We start from the raw sequence: 25,721 nt of genomic DNA, 5'->3' as shown, positions 1-25,721 counted from the left end.
AAATACTACACCCCAACTTATTCAAATACATACATTGGGAGAAGTAAAAATAAGCATGATACTGCCATGGTTTGGAACTTGTTTGAAATTCACATCAATGTGTTGAACTCTGCAAAATTATTGCATGATCAAAAAGGCTCACAGACAAAATAAGAAATACAATGTACTTTAGAAGAAAGTTAAAATGGTACACAATTATTACAACCCTTCTTTCCACCACAAGTAAAACCAGAATAACTATTTTTCTTATAACTGCTTTGTCTCATTTTCAAAGCCTCAATGTACAGCCTTTATGCCACAAAATTTACTTGTTACTAGAGGTAATAACTATCCCTCAACATACCCTCTGTTTGTTTATATCAACTGCAGTTTCATAGCAGTCTGGAACATTCACCTACAATGCAAATGACCTTTCATATCAATTTCCTTTTCCTTTTTCAATTTTACAAACACACTTGGGTTCACAACAGAAAGAGACTCTAAAGAGTCAAATTTGGGCCCATGTCAAACTTATCTACAGGAAAAAGATTTGGAGAACAGACTTTAACTTGTTTCTTTTTCATGAAGATGAATATTGCCTTTCAACTGAAAAAGGAAATTCCAGTAAATTAATATTTCATGAGAAGCATATAGTAAAGCAATAGACACCATTTGTTTAATGAATTTGGCACAAGAACATGTGTTTACTGCTCACTTCTTGCGATACTTCAAGAACAAGATAAACAAAACTGAAAAAGTGAAACCATGGTTTTCTATTGCATGTCTTGGATTGCACAGCATCTGCATGTGCCTGAGACTATTTCTAAAACCACTTTATGCCACAGAGGGCATGTGGGACAGACATAAGCTATAAACTTACTCTGTTCCAGCTTAAACAGTACAGAAATACATATCAACATGTAGTATAAAATAATCCTTCATTTGCTGTTCTCATTCCCTTACCTGCATCCCATCAAAAAAAAAAAAAAAAATGATAAACAAAATGAAAAGAGATTTGAAAGTGACTAATGTGCCCCTTGTAATCTTACAAATGTGCATTTTTACAGTTTGTCTGATTATTCAATTGCAAAACAGTGTGTCTATCCATCAATTCTTGCTTGTCTTAAGATGTTGCAATTGCAATTCAAAGTGAGCATGTCACAATCTGACATTAAGAACACTTTCACACGAATTGAAACGCAACAAACTGGGGGGGGGGGCACTTCCTAACTATTTTAGCGTACAATAAGCAAACTTAACTGTTTACTTCTGAAACAAGTATCATTTCTATTTTTTTTTTTAAAGATTAAAAAAATATCCCTGAAAAAAATCCCAGAGAAGAGACAGTAAACTATAACAAAACTGCTAAGATGGCAAGTGCATGATGGAATCATAGCAAAATGTACCTACTTTAACTACGGAGGGTTGACACCAAGACAATATATATATATGACGGCATACACAGAGGTAGAACAAGGACGAAATCAACATGTGAAAGAAAAAAAAAATCTAAAGAGGCAATTTATAGCTTCTACATAACAATATAAAAAAAAAAATGACAAAGACAGCCACACAAAGACACTTCAAACACTATCTAGATGTGTCAAAATGCAGCATACAAACACAGAAATGAAAAAAAAAGAAGACAATTTGTGGCATCTTCTACTCTCAAATATCAATTCATACCTAGCCACTTGACGAAAGAGCCGATCATAGAAACAGCGATCTCCATATCCCACATGTACGGGTAGATGTCGTACAGGAGACTGCGATTGGGCGTGTTCAGGAGCCGGGACATCAGCTGCTTAACATCCTTGCAGAATTTGAAGAATTCGGCAGCACGGTCAGTCCATTCAGCCGCCTAAAAAAAGACAGAAAAAAAAGACTACATGTGGTGGGATTAAGTTTTGCTGTAGCACCTTAAACAACTTCAAACATTTCATAAATTCAAAATACTGTATTTCTGCGTATCAGCATAGGAAAATAACTTTTCACAGCACAAAGTGTGGCATTCTGTAACATGACACCATAACAGTACTGCATTAACAGCACATTCATTTGAATGGATGGCTAAATTGTTTAGAGAACATGTATTTAGGAAGATGAAAATTTTAACTTGACTTACGACCCTTGCCCTTTGACCTCATGGCCATTAATTCTTCAGATAACAAGGAAAAGTAGAAATTATGCGGTGCATACTATATGTCCCCGCCGGAAGTAGCATTTTGTAGCCAAATGTACAATATAGGTCAAAAATCAAGGTCAAAGGTCAAAGAAGTCAAAGGTCAAAATTCTGTGTAGAAGTTATGAAGCCCTCACCTAGTGCCATCACATAAAGCAAACGGAAGTGAAATCGGGTTAGAAATGGCGAAGGAGTAGCATTTTGTAGCAAAATGAACAATACAGGTCAAAAATCAAGGTCAAAAGTCAAAGAAGTCAAAGGTCAAAATTCTGTGTAGAAGTTTTGAAGCCCTCAACCTAGTGCCATCACATAAAGCAAACGGAATCGAAATCGGGTTAGAAATGGCGAAGGAGTAGCATTTCGTAGCAAAATGTACAATACAGGTCAAAAATCAAGGAATCGAAATTGGGTAAGAAATGGCGAAGGAGTAGCATTTTGTAGCAAAATGTACAATATAGGTAAAAAATCAAGGTCAAAGGTCAAAGAAGTCAAAGGTCAAAATTCTGTGTAGAAGTTTTGAAGCCCTCACCTACAGCATGTAATGCCATCACATAAAGCAAACGGAATCGAAAATCGGGTTAGAAATGGCGAAGGAGTAGCATTTTGTAGCAAAATGTACAATATAGGTCAAAGGTCAAGGTCAAAGGTCACGACTGAAATTCTGTGTAGAAGTTTCAAAGCTCCCATGTAGTGCTATCATATAAAGCAAACAGAATCAAAATTGGCTCATAAATGACAGAGAAGTAGCAAATTGAAGATTTTGATCACACACGGACGCACACACGGACACATGGACACACGGACGGACGGACGGACGGACGGACGGACACACGGACACACACACGTACGGAGCCCGTTTCATAGTCCCCTGCTCGAACTCGTTCGGCGGGGACAATCATTACCCGGCAGAATCATTGTGCAGAAATGCATGTATTAAGTTTATGCACTGTGTAATCTCCAAGGTATGGACAAAAAGTGTAATTTCAGCATTACATAGCAGAATTTGTGCATTTTAACCTGCCTTTGACCCCTGACTCTTGACCCTGACCTTTCACACCAAAATTCCCAAGAGAATCATTGTCAGGCAATTTATGCATGTGTACTAAGTTTCATAAAGATACCGTGAGCCATTTCCAAGATATATATCCCCCCCCAAAAAAATTAATAAATTTTAGCATATTTACTTGACCTTTGACCCCATGGTCGTCCAAAACTTTCCCTAAAGAATCTATTATATCTGATGATACATGTATACATGTCTACTAAGTTTCAAGAAAATACCTTCAGGCATTTGCATGATTTGTAGATATGGGGGAAACAGTGAAATTTTGAGAATTTGACCTTGACCTTTGACCTCAGGGGTGTGCACCTGAAAGTTGATCCGCACAACTGTGTTCACCCATACATGTACATGTATGCCAAGTTTCAGTATGATACACATTGCACCTCAAACAGTTTCTGAATTACGTTATCTACACTGTACAATATTGATTACCAATGAACAGGACGGACGGAAGGATGGTAATTAGGTGATACGCTATCAGCGTATCACCTATTGTGATTGTCAAAATTTCTCTTTTTTAGGTGATACGCTATCAGCGTATCACCTATTGTGATTGTCAAAATTTCTCCTTTTTTTATTCTTCTTTCTTTCTGCCACATTTTGTGTCGTCAATATCTCAACAATGACATTACGGAATGACATGACATTTTCAGTCAACATGTCTCATAACAATATCTGGGCACAATAAGGTTTTCATGACAGTAACATATCTATGACGTCATCTAGGCGCCATTTTGTGATTTTCGGACCTTGTCACATGATCGATCATAACTTCATAACTAGATATCATTTTTGCATCATTTTCGGTGGACATAAAGTTCAGGTCAGGCTCTATCTTACTTTTTGACGCTAGTTACCAAGGTCATCATTACGCGCGCGTTTGCGCGCGTCAAAATTTTAAAAGGCTCAAAACGACTTCCCAATGGGAAATCTCGAAGTTTCAGACAATTTTAAGCGTTTCAAACATTTTCTCGCGTGCGCGTCCGTCCACGCAATTTCACGCGCAGAGGGCGTAACCAACATGAAAATGCAATTTTTTTGACTGATTTGGATTTCTGATACTTTGAGTAACAATATCCATTGATTTCCGATCGATTTTGACCTATAACAAAGGAATGCACTGGCGTCAAAGTTGAAATTCTGCGCGCGCGTCTTTCTGCAAATATAGTGAAAAAACATGTTTTTGTTTATGTCGCCATAGCTCTTTAAAACGTCTGGTGACAATATATTTCTATTGCATATTACAAAAGCATATGAATTGGAAATAACGTTTCAAGTACCAATATTGCCAGGAAAACTCATGACGTCATTATATCATCATCTGAAATCAAAAAAGTGGAATTAATTTTTTTGAGGTACTGTTTCTGACATTCATTTACTCGTATCTCTGTTGTTTAAGCTCAATATTATCCCAAATTCAGATATGTTGTACTTTGAACATTTGCCTTTTAAGTCCATGTCATGCTTTTGATATTTGATGACGTCATCATACCTTAAATTGTGATTAAAGGTAAAGACGCAAAATCGGACAAGTTTACGTGTATTGTCTATGGGAGGTGATTTTTTTTTAAACCATGCATTGACTTAACAACGTTTAAGCACCTTTATCTCAGCTGATTTTGCTTCATTTCCTCTGAAACTTTAGTATGTTGTAGCTGAGACAATAAGCTGCAGTAATCATGCATTTTATTCTTTGAAATCTTCTCATCAGATTGACAATTTTGCAGTTTAAAACTGAAAATGAAAATGGAATGTGCACAAAACGATTCCTCATGTATCTTTCACATACATAAGTTTACGTTCCCCATATTTTCTCGTCGAGACGTATGGCCGAGTGGTTAAAGGCAACGTCTCAGAGACGTAAGGTTGCGGGTTCGAACCCCACAAGATCACGAAACAAAATACTTAGCTATTTTACTTTTTTTCTTCAATTTTGTATTACATATTCGTCCATGTAGAAATCACGTTCGTATATAAACGCACCTATACACACACACAGACACACACACACGCCATATCCCTCTTTTTTGTGTGTTGGAGACCACATTGCTTCGACTGCAGCAAAATTTTGCAGGTTGACTTTGTCAATCGATCATAGTATGTAATGACGACGACTGAGGTGTTGTACTTTGAACAATTGTCTTTCAAGACCATGTCATTGTTTTCTAATTTGATGACGTCATTACACTGAAAATTGTGATTAAAGGCAAGGTATGAAAACCAGCCGATTATAGGTTTTATGTCTGCGGGACATATTTTTCCCAAGTTGCCAGAAATGGCATAGCGACCTCAGTCGTTACAAGGCCGCTTTTCCGTCTAGCAATGCAATAGATGTTCACACGGCCACGTTGGTTGAGTGGGCATTGACTTTCCCCCTGTTATATCTATACATTGTTTTGTTTTTTTTTGTCTTACCATTTCCGTGGATGACCCGTGGCCGAGTGGTTACAGAAACGGTTTCGCATGCACGCTCAATATAACTTCAAGGTGCCTATATCACATATTTTTCTTTGTCGATCACAGATGACTGTCATCTGATGACCACAAGCGTATCACCTAACTCGTCCTCAATGTGACGAGTTTTCATGTCTCGTTTATCTTGTATCAGATTACAATTATTCTGCTTCATGGTCCCATAAGATAATAAACACTCACTTCATAAGAATACATTTTGTACCTCACACTTCTACATTATTTTGAAATTAAAAGGTAATAAAGCATAGCAATTTCTACTCTATCAACCACAAGAAATTCCCCTCGTCCATGTGTGCAAAACTTTCAATATATTGAAAATCCTCAGTAAAGGTAGATGAAATAAAAGATTTTATAATGATAATAATAATAATACAATACATTTATAAGGCGCTTGAAACGGATGTTTCTAAGCGCACGGTTTACTGGAAAATTAATATTTAGTCCAAAATAATACAAAAATACAAATACAAAATAAAAACCAAGATACAGTGTATAAATGTGATAAATAAGTACTGAAAATCAAAGTCAGTGTGCATCTCCATCGACCGACCCGCAACTGGACCATTCCAAAAGACTTTCTACCAAAAAGATAAGTTTTCAGCCGAGTCTTAAAGTGATTAACAGAAGTGGCTAGATGTAATATAGGCAGGTAGAGAATTCCAGAGAGAAGGGGCAATTGTAGAAAAAGCATGATCACCATATTTTGTGGAAATTAGCTCTTTCTCTCTGTATTATATGCTAGATTCTGCAACTACATGGTAATGATAAAAAGGAGAAACATATTTTCACAACTGAAATTTCAACCAAACCTCTTCTCTTTTCATGAGAATCAGCAAATACACAACATAAAGACTATTCTGAATCTTATCACAACTGAGGTGTTGTAGGAATCTGCTGTTTCATAACCCCATTACGTTACATCATATTCCTTGTGAGTTAATCACATTTTCTGTTCCCTTCTTGATTTGTGTATTGTCCCTTTCTGTAAAGACACCGTTGTCAAAAAAAAAAAAAAAAAAAAAAGAACTACCATGGGGGGAGGGGGGAGCATTGCATGAACATAGCATGAGATTATGCTGGTGATGCACAACTACAATGGGAGTGCACCCTCCAAACATTTCAGGTGCCTCATATCTTTTAGTAAATGTGGAAAATTTGATATGGGCAACATGAAAGACTGGATAACAAGTAACCTCTAGAATGCAATGATCAAAAGTAATCTTATTAAGTACAAAATCAGTGCATAGGATATTCTTATCCACACTGCACATTTTGTTTTTTCCTACAAAACCGCGAGTGTTGTACAGTAAGCCTTGCTACCTCCTTTTCTATCATCAGTGCTCAGGATAATAGTTGCTGCTTGGCTTTTTTACATAAGATGATACAACTTCATACTGCAGGAAAAGATTCTTTTGAATGAAACCAATGCAACAAGTAAGCAGCAGATTCAGCAATATTATTACAGACGTCACCATTAAGATATTGACATGACCATTATTTGTGCAAGACAGTTTGTAGTTTCAGCATCTTGAAAGATCCACAACATGAACCCTAGGTGAATTAACTTTATGTAAGAAATACTGTATTTGTTGGAGTATAAGCTGCACCTTTTTCAATGGACTACAAACAGAAAAGGGGGGGGGGGGGTGCTGCTTATACAAGGGTATACAGAAAAAAAAATAGTCTTATCACCTCAGCATTCCATGTAATTTTCCAATATTCAAGTGCCTTCATGTAGAATTCTTTCCATTAAAACTGATGAAAATAAACTATTAGAAAATTCTCATTTCAGTATCACTCGCTCTATTAACACTAAGCATTTCAAGCAAATGTGCACTAGTGATCACTGAAGTCCTTTTCAATTAGGGACATGTGCTGGTAGAAAAGAAGCAAGAAAGAAAGTGAATACCACAAGTCATACTATCAATGACTCAGCTACAAAAAGTGTAAAGTCTTTCATGAAAAAAAAAAAAGCTGAAGGATTCAGACACTCGCATGGACTTTCATAAAGGTTACAACCTCTGACTTCAACTTTTTTTCTTCCACTGGGGACCTAAAAAAGGGGTGAGGCTTATACATTGAAAATTATTGTACATTATTTATTGAAATGTGTAATTACTGATATACCACATACACAACAAATACAATGTTGAAGTACACATAAATGATCTATATACTGTTATTGGGTGCCAAATAAAGACTTTACAAAAAACCACACCAACATACAAATGGTAATTACTATCTACAATCATATTCACTTAAATCTGGACTGATCTTACATTTGTTTCATTGCATTCATGCAGAATATATTCTACAGTAGGTATAACTTTGTAAGGGATAAGTCAAAATGCTTAAAAAAAAACATAACTTTGACAAACCTTAAATCATGGCTACATGCAATACTTTTTCTTAATGCTTGGTTAATGATCCCACAGATAACATGTTGCCACCAGGCAATGTAACAACTTGCTCCAACACAGGCTCTGTGGTAGCATATCAATGGCTACACTTCATCTCTACTTACCTTTTCTGAGGTCTTGCCTGTCTTCTTGGCAGAACACAACACAAACGCATTAGTCCTGAGCCAATAAATGTCCTCCAGTTTCTGGGTTGCCCTCTGCCCATGCTCGTAGGGCAGGTAGAACAGTTCGCACATGAGGGCGAGGTCGTCCTCCGTGACCCGCTCTCGCACCACCGATTTCCTCTCCTGTCCGTTGCTGCTTTCGCTATCACCAACGGGCTGCTCAGCTGAGCCGTCCACCTGCATCTCACAGTCCGTTGCACTCTCCGTGTTAGAGTCTGTCAGCGGGGTGATGTCTTCCTCACCCTCGACCTCCTGCGGCTCTTTCGCCGGCGACTTTTCGGCGACATCCGCCTCGTGCATGTCGATGTCCGTCACCTTACTACTCGTTGCCGTACTCGTAGATATACTAGTACTGCCCTTGGTCGGCACCACAGTGGAGTCCGCATCACTAGTCCTAAATAAGGCATTCGAATCAGCTGGGGCATTATCGCCATTACACTCCATGGGCTCTAGTGTGTCCTCCATGCTGGGCGGCTGGCTGACCAGGGAGTTGACGGGAATGGAAGACGGCGTAAAGTTCTCAACGCCCAGCGGGCTGAACACCTCTGTCTTCTTCAGGATCTCCGAGGCGACGACTCCAGTGGTCTCCTCCAGGGTGGCAGCAAAGGAGGTGTTGGTGGTGGGCGTGACACTCATACAGGTGTTGACGCTCTGGACGGGTGGGGCTGTGAGGGGCAGTGGGGGTGTCACCACGGGCGGAATCACCACCACCTTCTTCTTGCTGCTCAGCTTAGTCTGACTGAACACGTTGAGCCAGTCGGCGATGGCAAGTTTGAGGGCGTGGTCCGGGTCGTAGTCGCCATGGTTTATTCTGAGTTTTCTCTGGCCTGGTTCATTATTGCCTTCAGTCTCGAGTTGCTCATCTGCACTTATTGCTGCTTCTTCTGTCATGTCTCCTACAGCACACAAAAGAACCATAATATACTCATTTCACACACAATTCTAGTATTGCCTTACCTACATTAAAGGGATGGTATAGTACTGGTCGAGGAGAGGATTCAGCTTATAAGGTTTTGCGAGATACTTAGAAACCTCTTTATGAAATGTTAAAGAGCATACAATTCTATGAGGAAATCAAAGTTTATTTGATGAAAATCTGTTAGAAATTGGGTGAGATATCCAAAACAAAGTAATTAATATCAATGACTTGGCACCTACATGCTTGTTTTCCCTCCATACTATCTGCACATGTTGTATCATGTCTTCTGTAGCATGGTTGTAAGACCTAAAACCTATGCTACTATATATTATTTATCAATATTTTTTTTCCTGTTTTTGTCAGAGGTTTCCTGTAATATCATGTCGCCTCTCCTATATTAGTAGGACTTCCATTACTTATATACACGCAACTAATAACCAAATGTGAATTTTCATCTGGAAAACAGGTCACTCCAGGAAATCAAGCATTACAGACCTGGTGGTTCGTCTTTCTTGGTATCAGCACTTCCACCAGCTTTGTTCCACGTTGCCAGCGTGTGGAGAGCTATGTGGTTCAGGAAGTACTCGCAGTTGGGATTCGTTAAGACACCACTGATATAAGATTTCAGATCCGTTGATCGGCCTTTGTATGGGCCTGTGTGAACAAGGGGGGGGGGGATGGTTAGGAGGAGACATCTTTAGAATTTTCACAACACATTTTTTTTTTAAATCACCATTGCTAAAAAAAGAACAGAAAAGAGAGAAACATTACACACAAATGCAATCATTTCCGCCATCATAATCATATTCTATCTTTGAAGTCTGGAAAGTGCATTGAAATTCTTTCCAACTCTGAAATGCGCTATATAAAAAACAGCTATTATTATCATTATTTCAAGCTCACAAACTCTTTCAAGTGGGTTATGGTCTAGTTTCCTCATTCTGTTCTTACACCAGCTTTAACCACTCCCACGATCATGAATCATAATTTCATCTGACCAGACGGCAATACTGATGAACTTCAGAGAATATTGGGATCACACAATTCAGATTGTAATAACACATGACCAACGTGGTAAGAATGAAAGGGAATTCACCAAATACTCAATAATACTGAATTGCTGTCATTTAGAAAGAAACAGCCCCCTCCCAATATCATCAAGTGTTTCATTCATCTAAAGGATCCTTCCTGTTTCAAAGTAGGATATATCCATATTCCGCTCTTCCATATCACTAAACTGAAATACATGTTTACACACAGACATGCAAACACACATATAGAATACATTTCCACATCATTTGTGGTTATTCACTAATACAAAGAAGAAAACTTCTTAGAAAGTGACAGTTTTCATGAGACTAAAATGGCTCAATCAAAAGTGTTGACATAATTCTCTCACCATGCTTTAAAAAAAACCCACATAATTCTACTTCTAATCTACAACCCTATGTGTATGCTTGATATCATTCACTATTTTCAGTCGCCTTTGATGAACATCATAGGATGGGTATTGTTCCCCGATTTCAAAGAGTGTGTGAGATTCTCTGATCGTCGCATGGAGTGGAGTGGGATCTCTTAGATGTACAAAGGTAGTGGATTCTCGAATATACAGGACCTCCACTTGATGGCATTTAAAAAGGGAAAGTTTTTTATAGCTTTACCTGAGGAGATAGTTCGTTGACGCACAACTCTGGCTCACCTGTTACAACTGGTGTTCCCAGCATTCTCGTGCTCATTAGGCATACATGCTACCCACTGAGAACACTCACTATCATATGTCACAAGGGATTTCATGATATCCAAACTGTTGTGACTGACAATAAAATACTGCCCAACTGATCGCTGAACTGCTGATTGAAATCGTCTTGCAACGGGACTCATAACAGCCTTGTCTTCCGACATGACTGACGTAAACTCACCCAGATACATGCGCTGCTGGTCGTAGTCGTTTGCATGAATGTTGTCCCAGATGAGTGGCTTGCGTTTGATCACAGAGGTCAGTTCTTTGACGGACTCGATGGTGATGAACTTTGACACGACTTTGCCACCTGTTTTCGCGGTCAAGAAAAGATCAAACCAAAGTCACACACTTTTCTCTCCTCATTAATCTTCTTGGTGACTTCCTACACCTTTTCTTGTTCCATTAATACTGTAAACATGATACTTTCCCGGCATGAAATTTTCGCAAAGTAGGAGCAGACAACCATTTTTGTGCCATGAAATTTTTGCGAGTTGCGTCTAACAATCAATGCATACAGTGTAGACAAGAACTTTCACATGCATTTTAAGTTCTTGAATCTTGGCTCTTGCGAAATTCATGAAATTAATATGCATGTGACCATTCGTTTTACAGTACTCTCTTCCTGCATTACTTCGAATGACTTCCACATGTGTCTGCATAAAAACCTTCACATGCACATAAAAGCAAAGACAGCATTGCTAATATGAACATCAGATCACAAATCATGCAAAACTAAGATATGTAGAATTACAACAGTATCCATGGCACAAATAGGCTGGTGGAATTACACTGTAAGGTAACATATCGGTGGCTTTTGAGCTCATGTACATTGTAAGTGAATTTAATCAGCGCAGTGGGTTCTAAGTGAAACGAGGTGAACAATTTCAAAAGAGTGTATACTGTATGCAAAATCTTTGTGCCAATACAAGTCTATGAAAAGGGAACAAACGACCAGTGACTAATTACGTGATCCTCAGTCAGTGTAGAAAGATCACAATCTAGCAGGATAAAGGAGGACACTGCCCACTGAAAGGTCACGGATAGAGGTCAAAAATGGTCAGTCTCACCTGTCCACATAATGTGGATATCTGGAAGGAGCTTTGCACCCAGAGTCTGCAGGTACTCTGAGTTTTTGACGGAGGGGTGCGCCCGGGTAGCACAGTATTCTGTAAACGGAAAAGGTGTACACAGTAATAGTTCAGCACCATGTGACATATGACCAGTTTGAGATTGTTGCTCGTAAAAGTGTTGAAAGAGCACTAACACCAGCACCAGCATTAAACATGAAACCACCAATTATATCCTGCATGACATATCATATGAAGTATACAAGAAGTTTGATATCTTTTGGAGAATATCTCATTTTCAGAGTCAAATTTGGTAGAACAATACTTCTTGTGCTGTTGCCACACACCAACACTCTTCCCTTCCATCTTGTCAAGTGTATCAAAGGTGTCAGCTGCACAAGTAGCGTTCGTCAAGTAGACCTAGATTGGGTTTGTGACCAGATAGGTATGGAGACATCTTGTGGGCTTCACTGACAGTGCTTGGCACTCATGTTTATTAAAAGAAATGTATGAGAACTAACACACATGAGGCACCCTGGGGGGAAAAAACGAATAAAAAGGAATTGAGGTAGGTATGAGAAAGAAATGTATGTGTAAGTCCAGAACCTTATTCATTTGTTCACACCACAAACAAACAGATCTTGTAGACCCAGTAGCATGAGGATTCATAGAGTGGGAAGGCAGGCCTAGCTCTGATATATTAGAGAATCCCCTTAACACATTGTGTGCAGCTGTATTGCTGATCTCTATGTAAGTACACACACAGCCAAGAATCTCACTAAGGGTGCTTTCGAGCGCTCTCCTAAAGCGAACTGTACCGTACCGTACCCGCGCCAGAGGAGCGCTCGAACGCTCCTAAAGTGTACTGTACCGTACTGTACTAAACTAAAAGTGGACCACTTCCCGATGTGCTCCAAAGCGTACCAAAAGCGTACCAAAAGTTTGCTGTAAAGCATGCACGTATTATGCGCATACGTCACAATGCAAAGACATCATTCTCATTGTTCGGGACAGCTGTAAGTAGTTCAAGCGCCAGGTGAATGACATTCTTGCTACAAAAATGCATGACCTTTCCTAAAATAACTCGTGAGGTACGCTTTCTTGACAGAGCGCTTGAACGCTTCAAATCTGGCACAGTTCGGTACGGTGCGCTTTGGTTCAGTTCGCTTTGGTTCGCTTTAGAGCACTCTAACGCACCCCTAGAGTCGACCATTATCAATGAGCGTACGCTTTGATGTTCATATTCGCTGACACATGCCTTGCGGATGCTATTTGTGATATCAAATGTACACCAGTGGGCAGTAAATGAAGACTGATTCTAGCTGAACATCTATGTTCCCCGATGCTTCTGGGTCTGTAGAAGTAAATCTGAAAGTTTAGTCAATATTACTTAAAGGGTGACAGTAAGGTTTCTTTGGAGTCAATTTGAACAATTCTGTGTGTATGTCAATGTGGACAATGCACATTCCAAAGCCTTGGTAGAGAAAGAGAAAGATGAGACAGAGGAAACACAAAAATGCTCCAAAAGCAGAACAATGATAAAGAAGATTTTTATACAACACCCACTTCTTACTCTATTGATAAAACATATCACTTTAATGAAAACTGAACTGTCCCCGAAATGAAACAAAGACATGCAAACCAATTGTTGGGGTCAGGTTGTTCTCAATACCTTGAATCCATCATGTATAGCTGCCTATGGGTGCGTTCAAGTGCTCTTAAGCAAACCAAAGCAAACTGAACCAAAGCGCACCTTACTGAAGTGTGCCAGATTTGGAGCATTCCAGCACTCTGTTGAGAAAGTGTACCTCACAAGTTATTTTTAGAGGGGGTCACCCATTTTGTAGCAAGAGGGTCATTCACCTTGCGCGCTTAAACCACTTACAGATGTCCCACACAAAGAGAATGAATTCTTTGCATTGTGACGTATGCGCATGATACGTGCATCCTTCACATGCGAACTTTCAGTACGCTTTTGGTACCCTTTTAGAGCACATCGGGAAGTGGTCCATTTTTGGCTCGGTACATTTGGGTACGGTACACATTAGGAGAGCTCAAGCGCTCCTCTGGCATGGGTACGCTACGGTTCAGTTTGCTTTAGGAGAGCACTTGAACACACCCTAGAAGAGATGAATACACATTATTAGCTGGAAGTACTACTTCTGGTATTCTTGCTGAAATGACTCGCACAAGCACAAACACTCAGGCACTCACTCATACATCATGAACAAAATAAAAATTAGAATGCTGGCCTAAATGGCATCAGTACTATAAAGGCTAATACAAATGTTAGCAATGCTCAAACCATGTCAGCACGCTATAAAAAACCACTGGGCCGAAGGGCCAGCAGACTTCAGGGCCAGCAGGCTTCCGGCCCACCTGGATCATAGACATTCACCTGTTGGACAGAAGAGGAATCTTGGCTGGCCTAGGTACTGGAATGCCTCGTTTGTGACAGAAACCTGAGCGTGGGCAAAGGATTGAAAGACTTCTGTGTCGGCAACGCTCATCTCCGTGTCAATGTCATCGAAGAGGAGAGCAAAGGCCTCGCAGCCAAACTGGCTGACCTGCAGAGACGGAAGGCAGTTGAGAATGAGGGGAAAAAGAAGATTGCAGATATCTTAATTATGTGTTCAAAAAAAAGGAGAACAATTCAAGAGAAATGTTGCACACACGTTGCACAGTGAGCTTTGCCCATGGTCTGTCCAACCAAGCAACATCTAAATCATGCAATAAAGATTCAATAAGATAATATTTGTTATGGTCAAACAGAAGCGGGAAATTAATAAGCTTGTTACAAAGCATTTCCACATAACCTGGGTATGAATGGAGTATATCAGGAAATGGCTCTGGCGGCTCAGTGCACTATTTCATAGAAAGCTGTCAAATGAATTTATAAATGATAAACTGAAACTGAATGAATGATGAACTGGTTACTTGTGTTAATGTGTCCATTATCAGCTATAAACAGTTTTTGACTTGTTGTGCCCTTTCCTATTTCTTGTTGACTGCTAAAAGACTAAGTCGCAATAGGCGCGGTCAGACTGGCAAAAGATTGAGAAGTTTAAGATGGTGTGTTTACATTCTTGAAATTTTGCAGTGTGACCGCAAACTTCCCGCGAAACCTCCTGCGAACTTTCTTGCAAAACTTCCCACTAAACCTAGGGATATTTCCTCTCTCCCGCCAAATTAGTGTGACCGCTATAAAGCGAAACTTCGTGATCTTTGCCATGTGACCAATCCATCACCTGTTTGCGGACAGTACCTCCGAAGCACACGGCTATTGTGTTGTACAGGTGTTCATAGTTACATCACAATCACCAGCCATTAGATCATAAACAGATGGTACACTCTTTCTTCATCCTTGCGCATGCACACTAATGACCAAAACTTCTCAGTCAAAAGATTGAGAAGTTTGGCTGCCAGTGTGACAGGATGACAAAAGATCGCAAAGACTTTGCGAACTGCAACTTCTCGATCTTTTGCAAGTCTGACTGTGCCCAATGTTAACACAGAAATATCTCTTGTACAAACGGTGTACGGTTACTGGCATTTTCCTGGTAATTGATGACAACTTTTCTTTCAATCTGACAAATATCAGATGGAATTTCTTATCAATATGGTCCCTGACAAGTATACTGCATATATCTGAACCTGATGATATCAAACATGTAGGGGTTGCATAACTAAAATCTCACTTTTCGTTCATGTATACTTGAAGTATAACTTCTCAAACAAATGCATCATGGCCTACAGCATGGAATCTATTTGGTGTGGCATGAACAGAACACCTCCTCCGAGATGGTGCCATACCATTCCCTCTAGCATCCTATCATTTATCTTGTGACCTTCAAGCTAAAACATCGTTCTCAGAAGGGCTCAAAATTCATCTTCCAACATTTCAAATTTGCTTGCAATATATTGAAAGGCTCTACCATGAAACTTGTCTGGCTGACATACTCTGCTAAGTAATGAGTTGTTTTTGTATTATGAGATTAAACGCGTGAAATGAAGTCGGTGTACCACATTTTTATTCCTGACACATCCTCCAGATTCAGTAGTGGGTATGTAGAACACGACTTGTATGCGATGATCGAATCATGCCCTAGCAGTAGTATTGAATCGCATGCAGCTATTATAGGCTGCCGCATACAATTCACTCTCGAGTGATGGATACAGCTAGCTGGCCCGACAAATTGTAATTGATGAAACTGAATATAAAACTTCATGTAGCTATCAAGATTGAGTACACTCTGAGATTGCAGTACTTTTGGCGAACCAATTTAGATGGTAATTTGCATTTCAGTCGATACCTAACTGGAACTGTGATATCAGTGTTATTTAACACATTTTTTACACATCACGTCTCCATTCCAGAGTAAAATTTGACAGTTTCTGCAGGTATGAGAACTATGATTTGCCTTTAACATGCGTGTGACAGGCAAAATCCTATAGAATTCAAAAGATATGCCATGTGACAAACTGCAAGTGTTGTATGTTGTAAAACACTATTTGTTTAACAATATGGTAGACAGGTATCATTCAAGAATCATATGACATAGTTATGTTACTAATCATGACTGTTTTCACGGCCATACACATAAATTGTGTGAAATATGTATTATCTCTGACCCTTTATGGAATATTTAATTCAGATAGAAATGTACAGGCTTACATGGAGAAACAAAAACATGCAATTAGAGCAATTATGCTTCCCACACAGTACCAGACAGAACCAAAAGATTGAATGATTTTAACCTCTAAATGCTCATCATACAGAAAGAGAGGGGGGGGGGGGAAATAAAGGATAGTAAAGATATCACAAAGCCATACAAAAAAAGAAAGAAAGAAAGAAAGAAAGGACTTGGGCAGACAATCATGCTTTGGTTAAGAAGCCATACAATCTCCCTGAGGTCACAATTTTACAGCAATTACCAGTACAGAGTAATTGCACACTTAAAGTGATGATTTCAAGGTGAGTTACGTTAACAATATGGTTAATTAAATACATATAAGTATGTATTTCTGGACAACAGATAAGAAAATATGTGGACGGAATATCAGTAATAATTAGACTGATACAGCACACACAGCTATCACACATATGTGGCTGTCTGTGCAGTTTTGGAAGGGAGTTTTTCCTCTCTTTCTGTCTGTCTGTTTATCTGTCTGTCTGTCTGTCTGTCTCTCTCTCTCTCTCTCTCTGTTTTTTTCCCCTTTTGTTTGCTGCAGCTGGATAGAGCATCTTGCAAATATTTGAAGTAGCTACATGAACAATTTGAACAATTCAACACTAGACAGCTCCTTGGCAATTCTATCTATCCAGGTCAAATAAACAAACTTGGATCAATCAAGCATACTGTATTTGGCAGTGCATATATTGTACCTCACACACAAGATACTGTAAGGTGTAAGGACATTCTGCAATGACATGTCCATCTGCATAGCACAGATGTTTGATTTGCAAATTAATATCCAATTTTTCATTCAATACTTAATGTTTCTGGAAAAATAATTATTCTTTTTTAATCATTTGTCCAACAGGAGGAATAAACAAGCTTAAGAATAAAAGTTTTTCATATAAGGTTTAAAAAAAAGTAAATTTTCTTTCTGTTAATTAAAAAAAAAGAGAGAAATCAATACATGTCCTGTTTGACACACATCAAATGCTTGAGTGTTACCATTGAATTCATGTCAGAATTGATTAAAACTTCACATCAGAAATTCATATGCAACTCATGCTCAGTCTTTTACTTTCAATAGCTAATTTGCTATAGGTAATATGATCTGAACTCTCTTGCTTCCAGAAAAAATCTACAAGCTTTCTACAATCATGTTTGTCCTTTCACAGAAACTCTAAATGGCTAGTAGCCTCTTGACATATAATTGTATCATCACAATCCACAACCATTAAAAAAAAGAGAAGAAAGTGCATATCCTGTTGGCATGACAGAGTGAGTCATGCCTAATTGCACTTCACTTTAAAAAAAGAACAAAATCACTTTCAAGACTGATCAGAAACAATAAGAAAAGGTGTAATGACTGTCTAGACATTTACCCAACAGAGTTTCAGAAGTATGGTATCTAAACTTTCATGCATGCACTTTGTACCTGCTCCAACTTCCTCTTGAGACTTGTGACCTCTTTGGGATTGGAGAAAGTGATGTCGAGGCCCGGTGAAAGGGCGTAGACGAAGAGAACACCCTGCTCCTTAGCTGCTGTGATTAGGCTGGTGAGTTGTTCTGTGGAGAGTCAAAAACACAATGCTGAAATGGAGACTAATCATTGAGTGAAGGGGAGGGAGATACAGTATTGCAATGTTGAGCTTCTATTCTAACACATCAAAATGTCTACATGCCATGCCAGGGAATATATTCAAAGTGACCATAATTGTCAAATCATCTATTAATTTATAATTCCCCCTTACATTCCATTATATAGTGGTCTTATTTCATTACAGGGAATCCATCGAGGCACAAATTCTCCATGGCGTATATTTATCTCTTGCATGTTTGGGGTTTAAGCAGATCCCTAGATGCACAAAGGCCTTCTCATCAATAGACCAGTTTGCGGTCAGCAATGTTTCAAATGACCTCAAATTTTAAACAATCCAAAAAAGAAAACAGTTGTAAATCTTGATACCACCTACTTACATAATCCAACATGCATTTTTGTTATAGGCTCCCTTAAAAGTTTAGAATATTCTTTCACTGCAACATAGAGAACACATTCAGGCACTGTCCATGACACTGTTTGTTACAACTCGGTGTGTCATTATGTCACAAAATATAACTTTGACCTGGCCTATTAAAAAAAAAAAAAAAACAGTGGCTGTTCTGCATACATAAAGTAGGCTACTACATAACACCAAAAGAACAACGAAATTGTGAACAGATCGCATTTTCAATCACCTGCTTCTTCAACGGAATAGAGGTCCCTCCAGTAGGCCCTGTGCTTGCAGTCATCCTTGGGGGCGTACATGTACATGTTGAGACCTAGACGGTTCATAAGGCAAAAAAGGTCCTTCCTCTGCTCTGGAGTCCATGGTCTCCCATAGAAGCCTGTGTGACCAAACACAGACACACACCGAATAAAAAAAAATAAAAATAAATTAAGTCAATGGAAGTGGCAATATTTACATGTGCATCCACAGCCTTTATACAGAGGTCAAGGCACTGTACACCTTCTACAGTTGTACCTTCAATGTACATGTATGTGGCACCCACAGTTTGAATACAATGTGGTTTTTCCATTCTTCTGAGCAAATGTACAATATATAATCCTTATGTTACAAGTGAATCTGCATCACAATTGTTCAAGAAAGCCCTGGATTTTACGATGCATCATTATAGAACTGTTCTTCAAAATGTTCTTCAAATACATTTGTAAGTCATAAATACAAAAATTCTCAAAAAAGATATCTACTTGTATGCAACACATATCAACTTTGGTATGTCAAGTATTTCTGATTACAGTACCTTTTAATAAAACTTACAACTGTACCACTCACCCAAAGAGATGAACTAAATATTAGCAATATCTAGTATTAACTAAAAGATCAATAAAAAGTGAGTGAAGAAAAGTCCATCACACATCACACAACATGGCATTTGAATGTCAATACGTCATCTACATTTTGTATAGAGTTAATTTAATGTAGCCCCTACAGAACAATCTACAAGGTAGCTGATTTTGGTCACATGATTGTGATAACACTTGCATAGTACCCATTATAACACAGTACTAATATTGCAAGAATATCTTACATGTTTATAAATCCATGCATGAATCTGCTCATACAAATAACTTTATACAATGCCATCACCATCAATACATTCATTATGTATCCTCCAAAACAAAACAAAACACACTTACAAAGCAAAATACTAGATATAATTTTCCTTTGATAATCATATTCCTATTGAAGCGCACAACCAGTATGGCATTTTACAGTACAATGAACATGTACAATGCACTGAAGCACATCATGATGGTCATACATGTATCTTCTTCACTATTTTCTATCTGAAGATTTCTTTAAAACTGAGACAGATAATTTGGTTTGTACATCATGAGAGGCTTTATCAGAAAAAATATTTTTAGCCAGTGTTTTCTCTCCAACTGGTTTTCAAGAATGGCACTATAAATTCCCACTATCAGTACTGTCACAGCATTTGTGCCTAGAGTGCTGATCATCCTGGGAGCACTGTGGCACAATGGATAAAACTCCTGACTTTCAATCAGACAACCCGGGTTCGAATTCAGTCCAGAGCTTCCATCCTTGGACAAGAGGTTTTTACCCACATTATATGTCCCTCTCAACCCAGGTATAAAAATGGGTACCTGGCAATGCTAGGGTAATGAAAATGGCAGGGCCCTCTTGATAGAACAGTGTCAACACTGAAGAGGCTACCCTGGAAAAAGAAGACCAAATCATTATCCTTGGGCAAGGTATCTTGCTAAAGGGATCAAGAGGATAATTAAAGTGAGATTTCATGGAAATATTGAGCAATTTGTTGTTATTCTCATGCAACTGCACTAGTACAGAGATCACACCTACACAATGTATTACAATATTCTGCAGAAAGTGCCCTGAATGCAATCAAGTTGAAGTGGCCAACTGCACCACGGGAAATGTACATTGTACCAAGGTAAGAGAAGCCTACAGTAGACAATGACACTGAGTGTATGTGTCCAGGGAAAAAGGGAAACACTGGATGAGCAAGGTGAGCTTGAAATGATGGTGTTGATAATAATAATAATGATGATGATGATGATGATTATTATTAGTAGTAGTAGTATCAGTATTATTATCATCATCATCATTATCATTATCATTATTATTCAAATGATGATAAGAGTAATAATAGTAATGATGATAATTACTATTATGATATTGATCATGATATAGTTAGCTATAATAAAAACAAACATATTATAGCAATCACCTATCATCATCTCATATCACTATCATCGTCATTATCATTGATGTCACCACCTAAATTACTACATTACTGACTACAGTATGCCTACAATTTCTACAAACTAATTCTGTTGTTGTTTATGACCATAATGTTCAATATTAATTTAGGGAACCTGAAGCACAATCAGGATATAATACACTCACACAAAATAGATTGTTACTGTGTGAGCTTAACCCCAGGCAAAAATATTATACAAATTTTGCAGATACACTTACAAAATTGCACATTCCACTCAAATGTCTATCAAACCTAACACATCTATATGAAAGACAATCTGCATACTGGTTTCTTTGAAAACTGCCATATGGGCACAGTGAACACATATAGTTTACAAGGTTTATGTAGGTATGTACATACTACAAGTATGTACATACACGTATGTATACATATACACATACAATGTACATTGATACATGTATAGCACACACACATCACAGACACAAATACACACTGGTACACACACATACACACAGATGTACTTGCAAAATTCACAAACATATTCAGGTTCATTCTGAAATCGGAAGCTTGTCGATATGCTATCACTCGACACGTGATATTCTTGTCTTAGGCATGACTCAGAGCAGAGTTGACTGCTGATCATTTGCAGATTCCACTACACGCAGCCTAGTGTCTGGGGTAACAGCAGCTAGGGGGAAATTGGAGAATCAAAGTGTGACACTACTGACCCTCCTTACCAAGTACCAGGCAGTCTACACCACAACTTGAAATGCACTGTTAGCACACTCGTTACACTTTGCATACTGTGCACAGATTATTGTCACAGTATGTGTGTACTACATCTGACTAGTCATGAGCGTATGCATCCAAGCCAGATACATGTACATGTAGTCTCCTTTCAGTGCATCAACATTATTTTTTTTTCTTTTTAAAGTTTTTCTAGTAAAGTATATGTACATAGACAGGGAAGTACAAGCATTCATAAGCATAATTTCTGCATACCCCAGGTATTTTGCAAGCACCATAACAGCTACTTTCAAGAGATGAAAATGCCTTTATAGTATGCAGTGTTTTCATATGATATGGGACTGTTCACCTGTGCCAAAACATAATGTTATTTTTTAACTTGTCAAGTGTGGTCTTGGAATGCCCTTTGATCATTCAATATTCCCACACACAACATCAGTAAACATTAAGCACAGTGTGTACACCTCCCTTGCTATTGCATAGATAGTGCAAGTACATGTATGTTTTCCCCGTAACTGGATGCAAAGGCTATTTCTGAGGCAGGTCTATGAAATAATTAGGAGGAAAATTTAATCATGATAGCAAAAGCATTGGCTACTATTCAGAGTTGCCATATTCACTTCCCTATTGCCTTGCATGATGATACAGCTTGCGTGTAATACTGCAGAGGTTCAGATTCCTCTGTTTGCTGATATCATACAGCCTCAATTTTCTGTGGATTCCTCTGCTATTTTTCTCGAACCCTGAGACTGTGCATTGCACAATTCATTAACTTCTCATAGCTTGTCTTTTTGCACGAACAAGCACTTCGTTTGTGAACAAACAACATTTCTACATTTGTGTACTTGCTGTCATCACAACGAAATCAACTCTTCATACAGCACAACATCTGTTTGAAATAACTGAAGCGGCACAAATTGCTCTGCAATTTGGGCCCTGTTAAATAAAAGTTGAGATCAAACATATTACAAAAGAGAAAATCAAACATAAGTATCTGAATACTCAATTCTCTTGGCTGATACCTGACTTGTGATTTTCTGACTTACAGCTATGTTTGATTGCATCAATGGTTTATTTCCTTACATGATTGAGCTGTAATACCAGGAAGTCCTCTTATTTTCTGTTTTGTGCCAGGGTGTTTATTGCATGCACACCTTGCATAGCATGACTGGAATGTGTTTGTTTGGGGTGCAAATAGGATTTTCTTAACCCCTTTAATAACAGAGACTACATTCTCAAAAGGTACATGTACTTCGAATCTTGTAGTTTTTGTACAAAAATAACTCCAGCCACCTGCACATAATCCTGACAGGTACAGTATCAGTAGTTGATGTTTTTTGTCCGTTACTATGCAGTAATTCATATGCACACAATGTGGTACATTATGAAGACACATGCATGACAGCATTCGAAGAAGCTCCTTGAAAATTGTGACTAATTGTATCTCTAGTACTGCGCTTCTCATTGATTTTTGTATATGAGCCAAAATAAGACTGCTGAAAATTGTTTAACATTACAACTGTTTGAACATGTACATATTTTGAGTGTACAGAAACAACATTCCTGGCAGTACTGGTGAGTTTAGCCAACATGCATCACAACCTTATAAAACACCTAGTATCTATTATGTATTACTACATAAAGAACCTCACAAACATGTGACCTTTGCAGCTGTTGTGAGATATTCACACCATGAAGACATTGCCATCATTCAAATGATTCTGTTCTACATGTACATGTCCTTCTGTTTGCCCGTCAATCTTCAGAGCTATTTCTTTATTAAACAAGTGGACAATTTTTGTGGTGTGAGTGTTTTCACACATTTTGCACAATGTGATACTAATGCATAAATACAAGCATAATAGAATCGGATACTTACATCATGACGGACCACTCAACACAAAAACTGAAGCATCTGAATCAAGATTCTTAGCATTTACAAGACTCAAAATGTTTGTATTTAGATACAACGAATACAGGGTATTTTGTTGATACATTTTTGTTTTGCGAGTAGAATGAGCTACAACTAAGGTTTACATATGGGGGGGGGGGGGCACAAGTCTAAATAATGTAGAATTTCTACATGTAGTAGGCTAGTGCTGAAGACACAATGATAGTTCAACTTTTGTTGTTCATTGCAGTGATTTTTGCGATAAAACCAACCTCGAATTACAGACTGTACAGTTTACAAGTTCCCAAGTGAGTTTGGTTGGGCTACATCCTTATGTTGTCAAGTCTTGAGGCAAATTCCTCTTTACCTCATAGAGTTGAAGACACTGCCAATAGGGCCTACTGTATGTCATGAAAAAAAGATGAGCAGAATAAGGAGCCCCCCTCATGAGCGGATTTCCCGGACTGACCTGTGTGTGTAAATATGAGCCCTCTAAACTAGCTAACGTTTAATAAATAGCCATATTTCTAGAGCTAACTGTTGTTAGATCCAATAAACCTTTTACAGTATAAAACCCCACTTTATTCCACAAAGGCATATTTGGTCTGGTCACATTATCATTACCACTGTCATTAGACATTACGACAGGACAGGTGGCCACTGACATATTAGTCACTGTCCATGTCCTAACACTCCACCCGGATAGTCCTAATCTAAACATGGTGGTATAAATTCAATTGACAATGAATTGTTTCATTGTTAGCATGCCGCTGCTCCTTTGATCCTCTCACACTCATTCCACTTACCCTCCACTACGCCGCATAAAAAGTCTGCTGAGAACATTGTCCGAGGACGTGGACAAATCTGACCTCGTCACTCTTGTCTCGTGCTCGTCTGGATGTTGAACGAAATGTTTTGCAAAACAGCACTCAAACGTTCAGTCTCGTTTCTACACCTCCACAACAGCCTACTAGTATCGCTGTCAAATCAAGGAGTCCATTCTTATTGGCTTGCGAAATTCACTAGAATCTGTATGGTGTTGTATTCTTGTGCTAGTTACTCTGAAGCATTTAGGTACACCTACAAATCATGGGTTACTTTGGTAAGCTCAGAAAATTTGATGTTAACATCTGACCAGCTAGAATTTGTGTAGCTTGAAATCGTTCAGGACATGTTTTCCGATTTCACTGGCAGTATCATCACCGTCCGAGATTCCATGAGCATGCAGTCAAATTCGCTGTTTACACTACACTGGCTATGATATGTCGCTACAATACATGCCGTACACACAGGTTGTACGTATAGATACGTAGTACGAATTTTACTGCGCATGCAGATCACAACCCGTTTTGTGTGTAAGTTCAGTGATACGCAGCCACGTAGAGAGACACCATTAGCGTTGCATTCGAAGAACGGCTCGATCGTGCGTTGTGTGCAATCTTCGTTAGGCATTTGTGTTGTGTGCAGGAAGGCTCGGCAAATTTTGCGCACTGCCGAACATCACAGAACTGGATGGAACTAGCATACTGAAGATTACAATGCGATGTACAGTACCTGTACTCCGCTAGAATGGATGAACCATAGGGGAGGTCGTGGTAACACCTCCCAGGAGCAGGGTACATTGTAGTTGGGTCCGTTTTTGGAGATACTTTTCTCTCATAAGACACACTTATGAGAAATGGATTTGAAAGTTGAAGGTCTCATATATATATACATTGTAGCTAGTTACGAGCGACTTTGGTCATTCTGAGATTTATTTTTTAAAACTTTTTATTGGATATAAGCCAACAGGTAAACAAACAATTATTTACAATAATACAGAAGGTGCACACATAATGTCAGTATCAGCAAGGTCAACATATCACATGGTAAATAAACAAAGCATTAATTATACAGAAGGTTCAACTGTCAATATCTTGTAGGAATTGGGTGTTATTTATAAACTTATCAAATGTTACAGTATATCATCTAACAAACGGAGCATATATGGAGTTGGATTGTCCATTTATTCAAATGGTTCGGTAACTTGTCTTTCTTTTCTGTTTTTCTCTTTTCATTATTTTGTTTGATTTTTACAAAAACCAGAAATGTCTCAAAAGTTGGATGGCGATCTTCTGAGATTTATTTTATT

At 38.5% G+C, this 25,721-nt stretch overlaps 1 protein-coding gene across 2 annotated transcripts in view; it reads right to left on the bottom strand.

Moving 5' to 3' along the window:
* Positions 1–24,815, bottom strand: part of LOC139708890 (protein O-GlcNAcase-like) — a 39,034-nt gene extending 14,219 nt beyond the window's left edge. For both annotated transcript variants that reach the window (XM_071620852.1, XM_071620853.1), the window contains exons 1-9: positions 24,397–24,815; positions 18,922–19,071; positions 18,122–18,252; positions 14,409–14,577; positions 12,011–12,109; positions 11,122–11,250; positions 9,698–9,856; positions 8,224–9,179; positions 1,666–1,840 (exon numbers count right to left, since the gene is read on the bottom strand). In XM_071620852.1, the coding sequence (XP_071476953.1) occupies positions 1,666–1,840; positions 8,224–9,179; positions 9,698–9,856; positions 11,122–11,250; positions 12,011–12,109; positions 14,409–14,577; positions 18,122–18,252; positions 18,922–19,071; positions 24,397–24,433 (2,005 nt within the window). In that variant the 5' untranslated portion in view covers positions 24,434–24,815. The remainder of the gene's footprint in view (positions 1–1,665; positions 1,841–8,223; positions 9,180–9,697; positions 9,857–11,121; positions 11,251–12,010; positions 12,110–14,408; positions 14,578–18,121; positions 18,253–18,921; positions 19,072–24,396) is intronic.
* Positions 24,816–25,721: the final 906 nt, after the last annotated feature.

This window comes from Diadema antillarum, unplaced genomic scaffold (assembly GCF_040938485.1).
Source record: "Diadema antillarum isolate AM-2024a unplaced genomic scaffold, OU_Dant_1.0 seq00001384_RagTag, whole genome shotgun sequence".
Taxonomy (NCBI): Eukaryota; Metazoa; Echinodermata; class Echinoidea; order Diadematoida; family Diadematidae; genus Diadema; species Diadema antillarum.
Note: the sequence above shows the minus strand (reverse complement) of the source record. Positions and strands in the feature narration are given on the sequence as shown.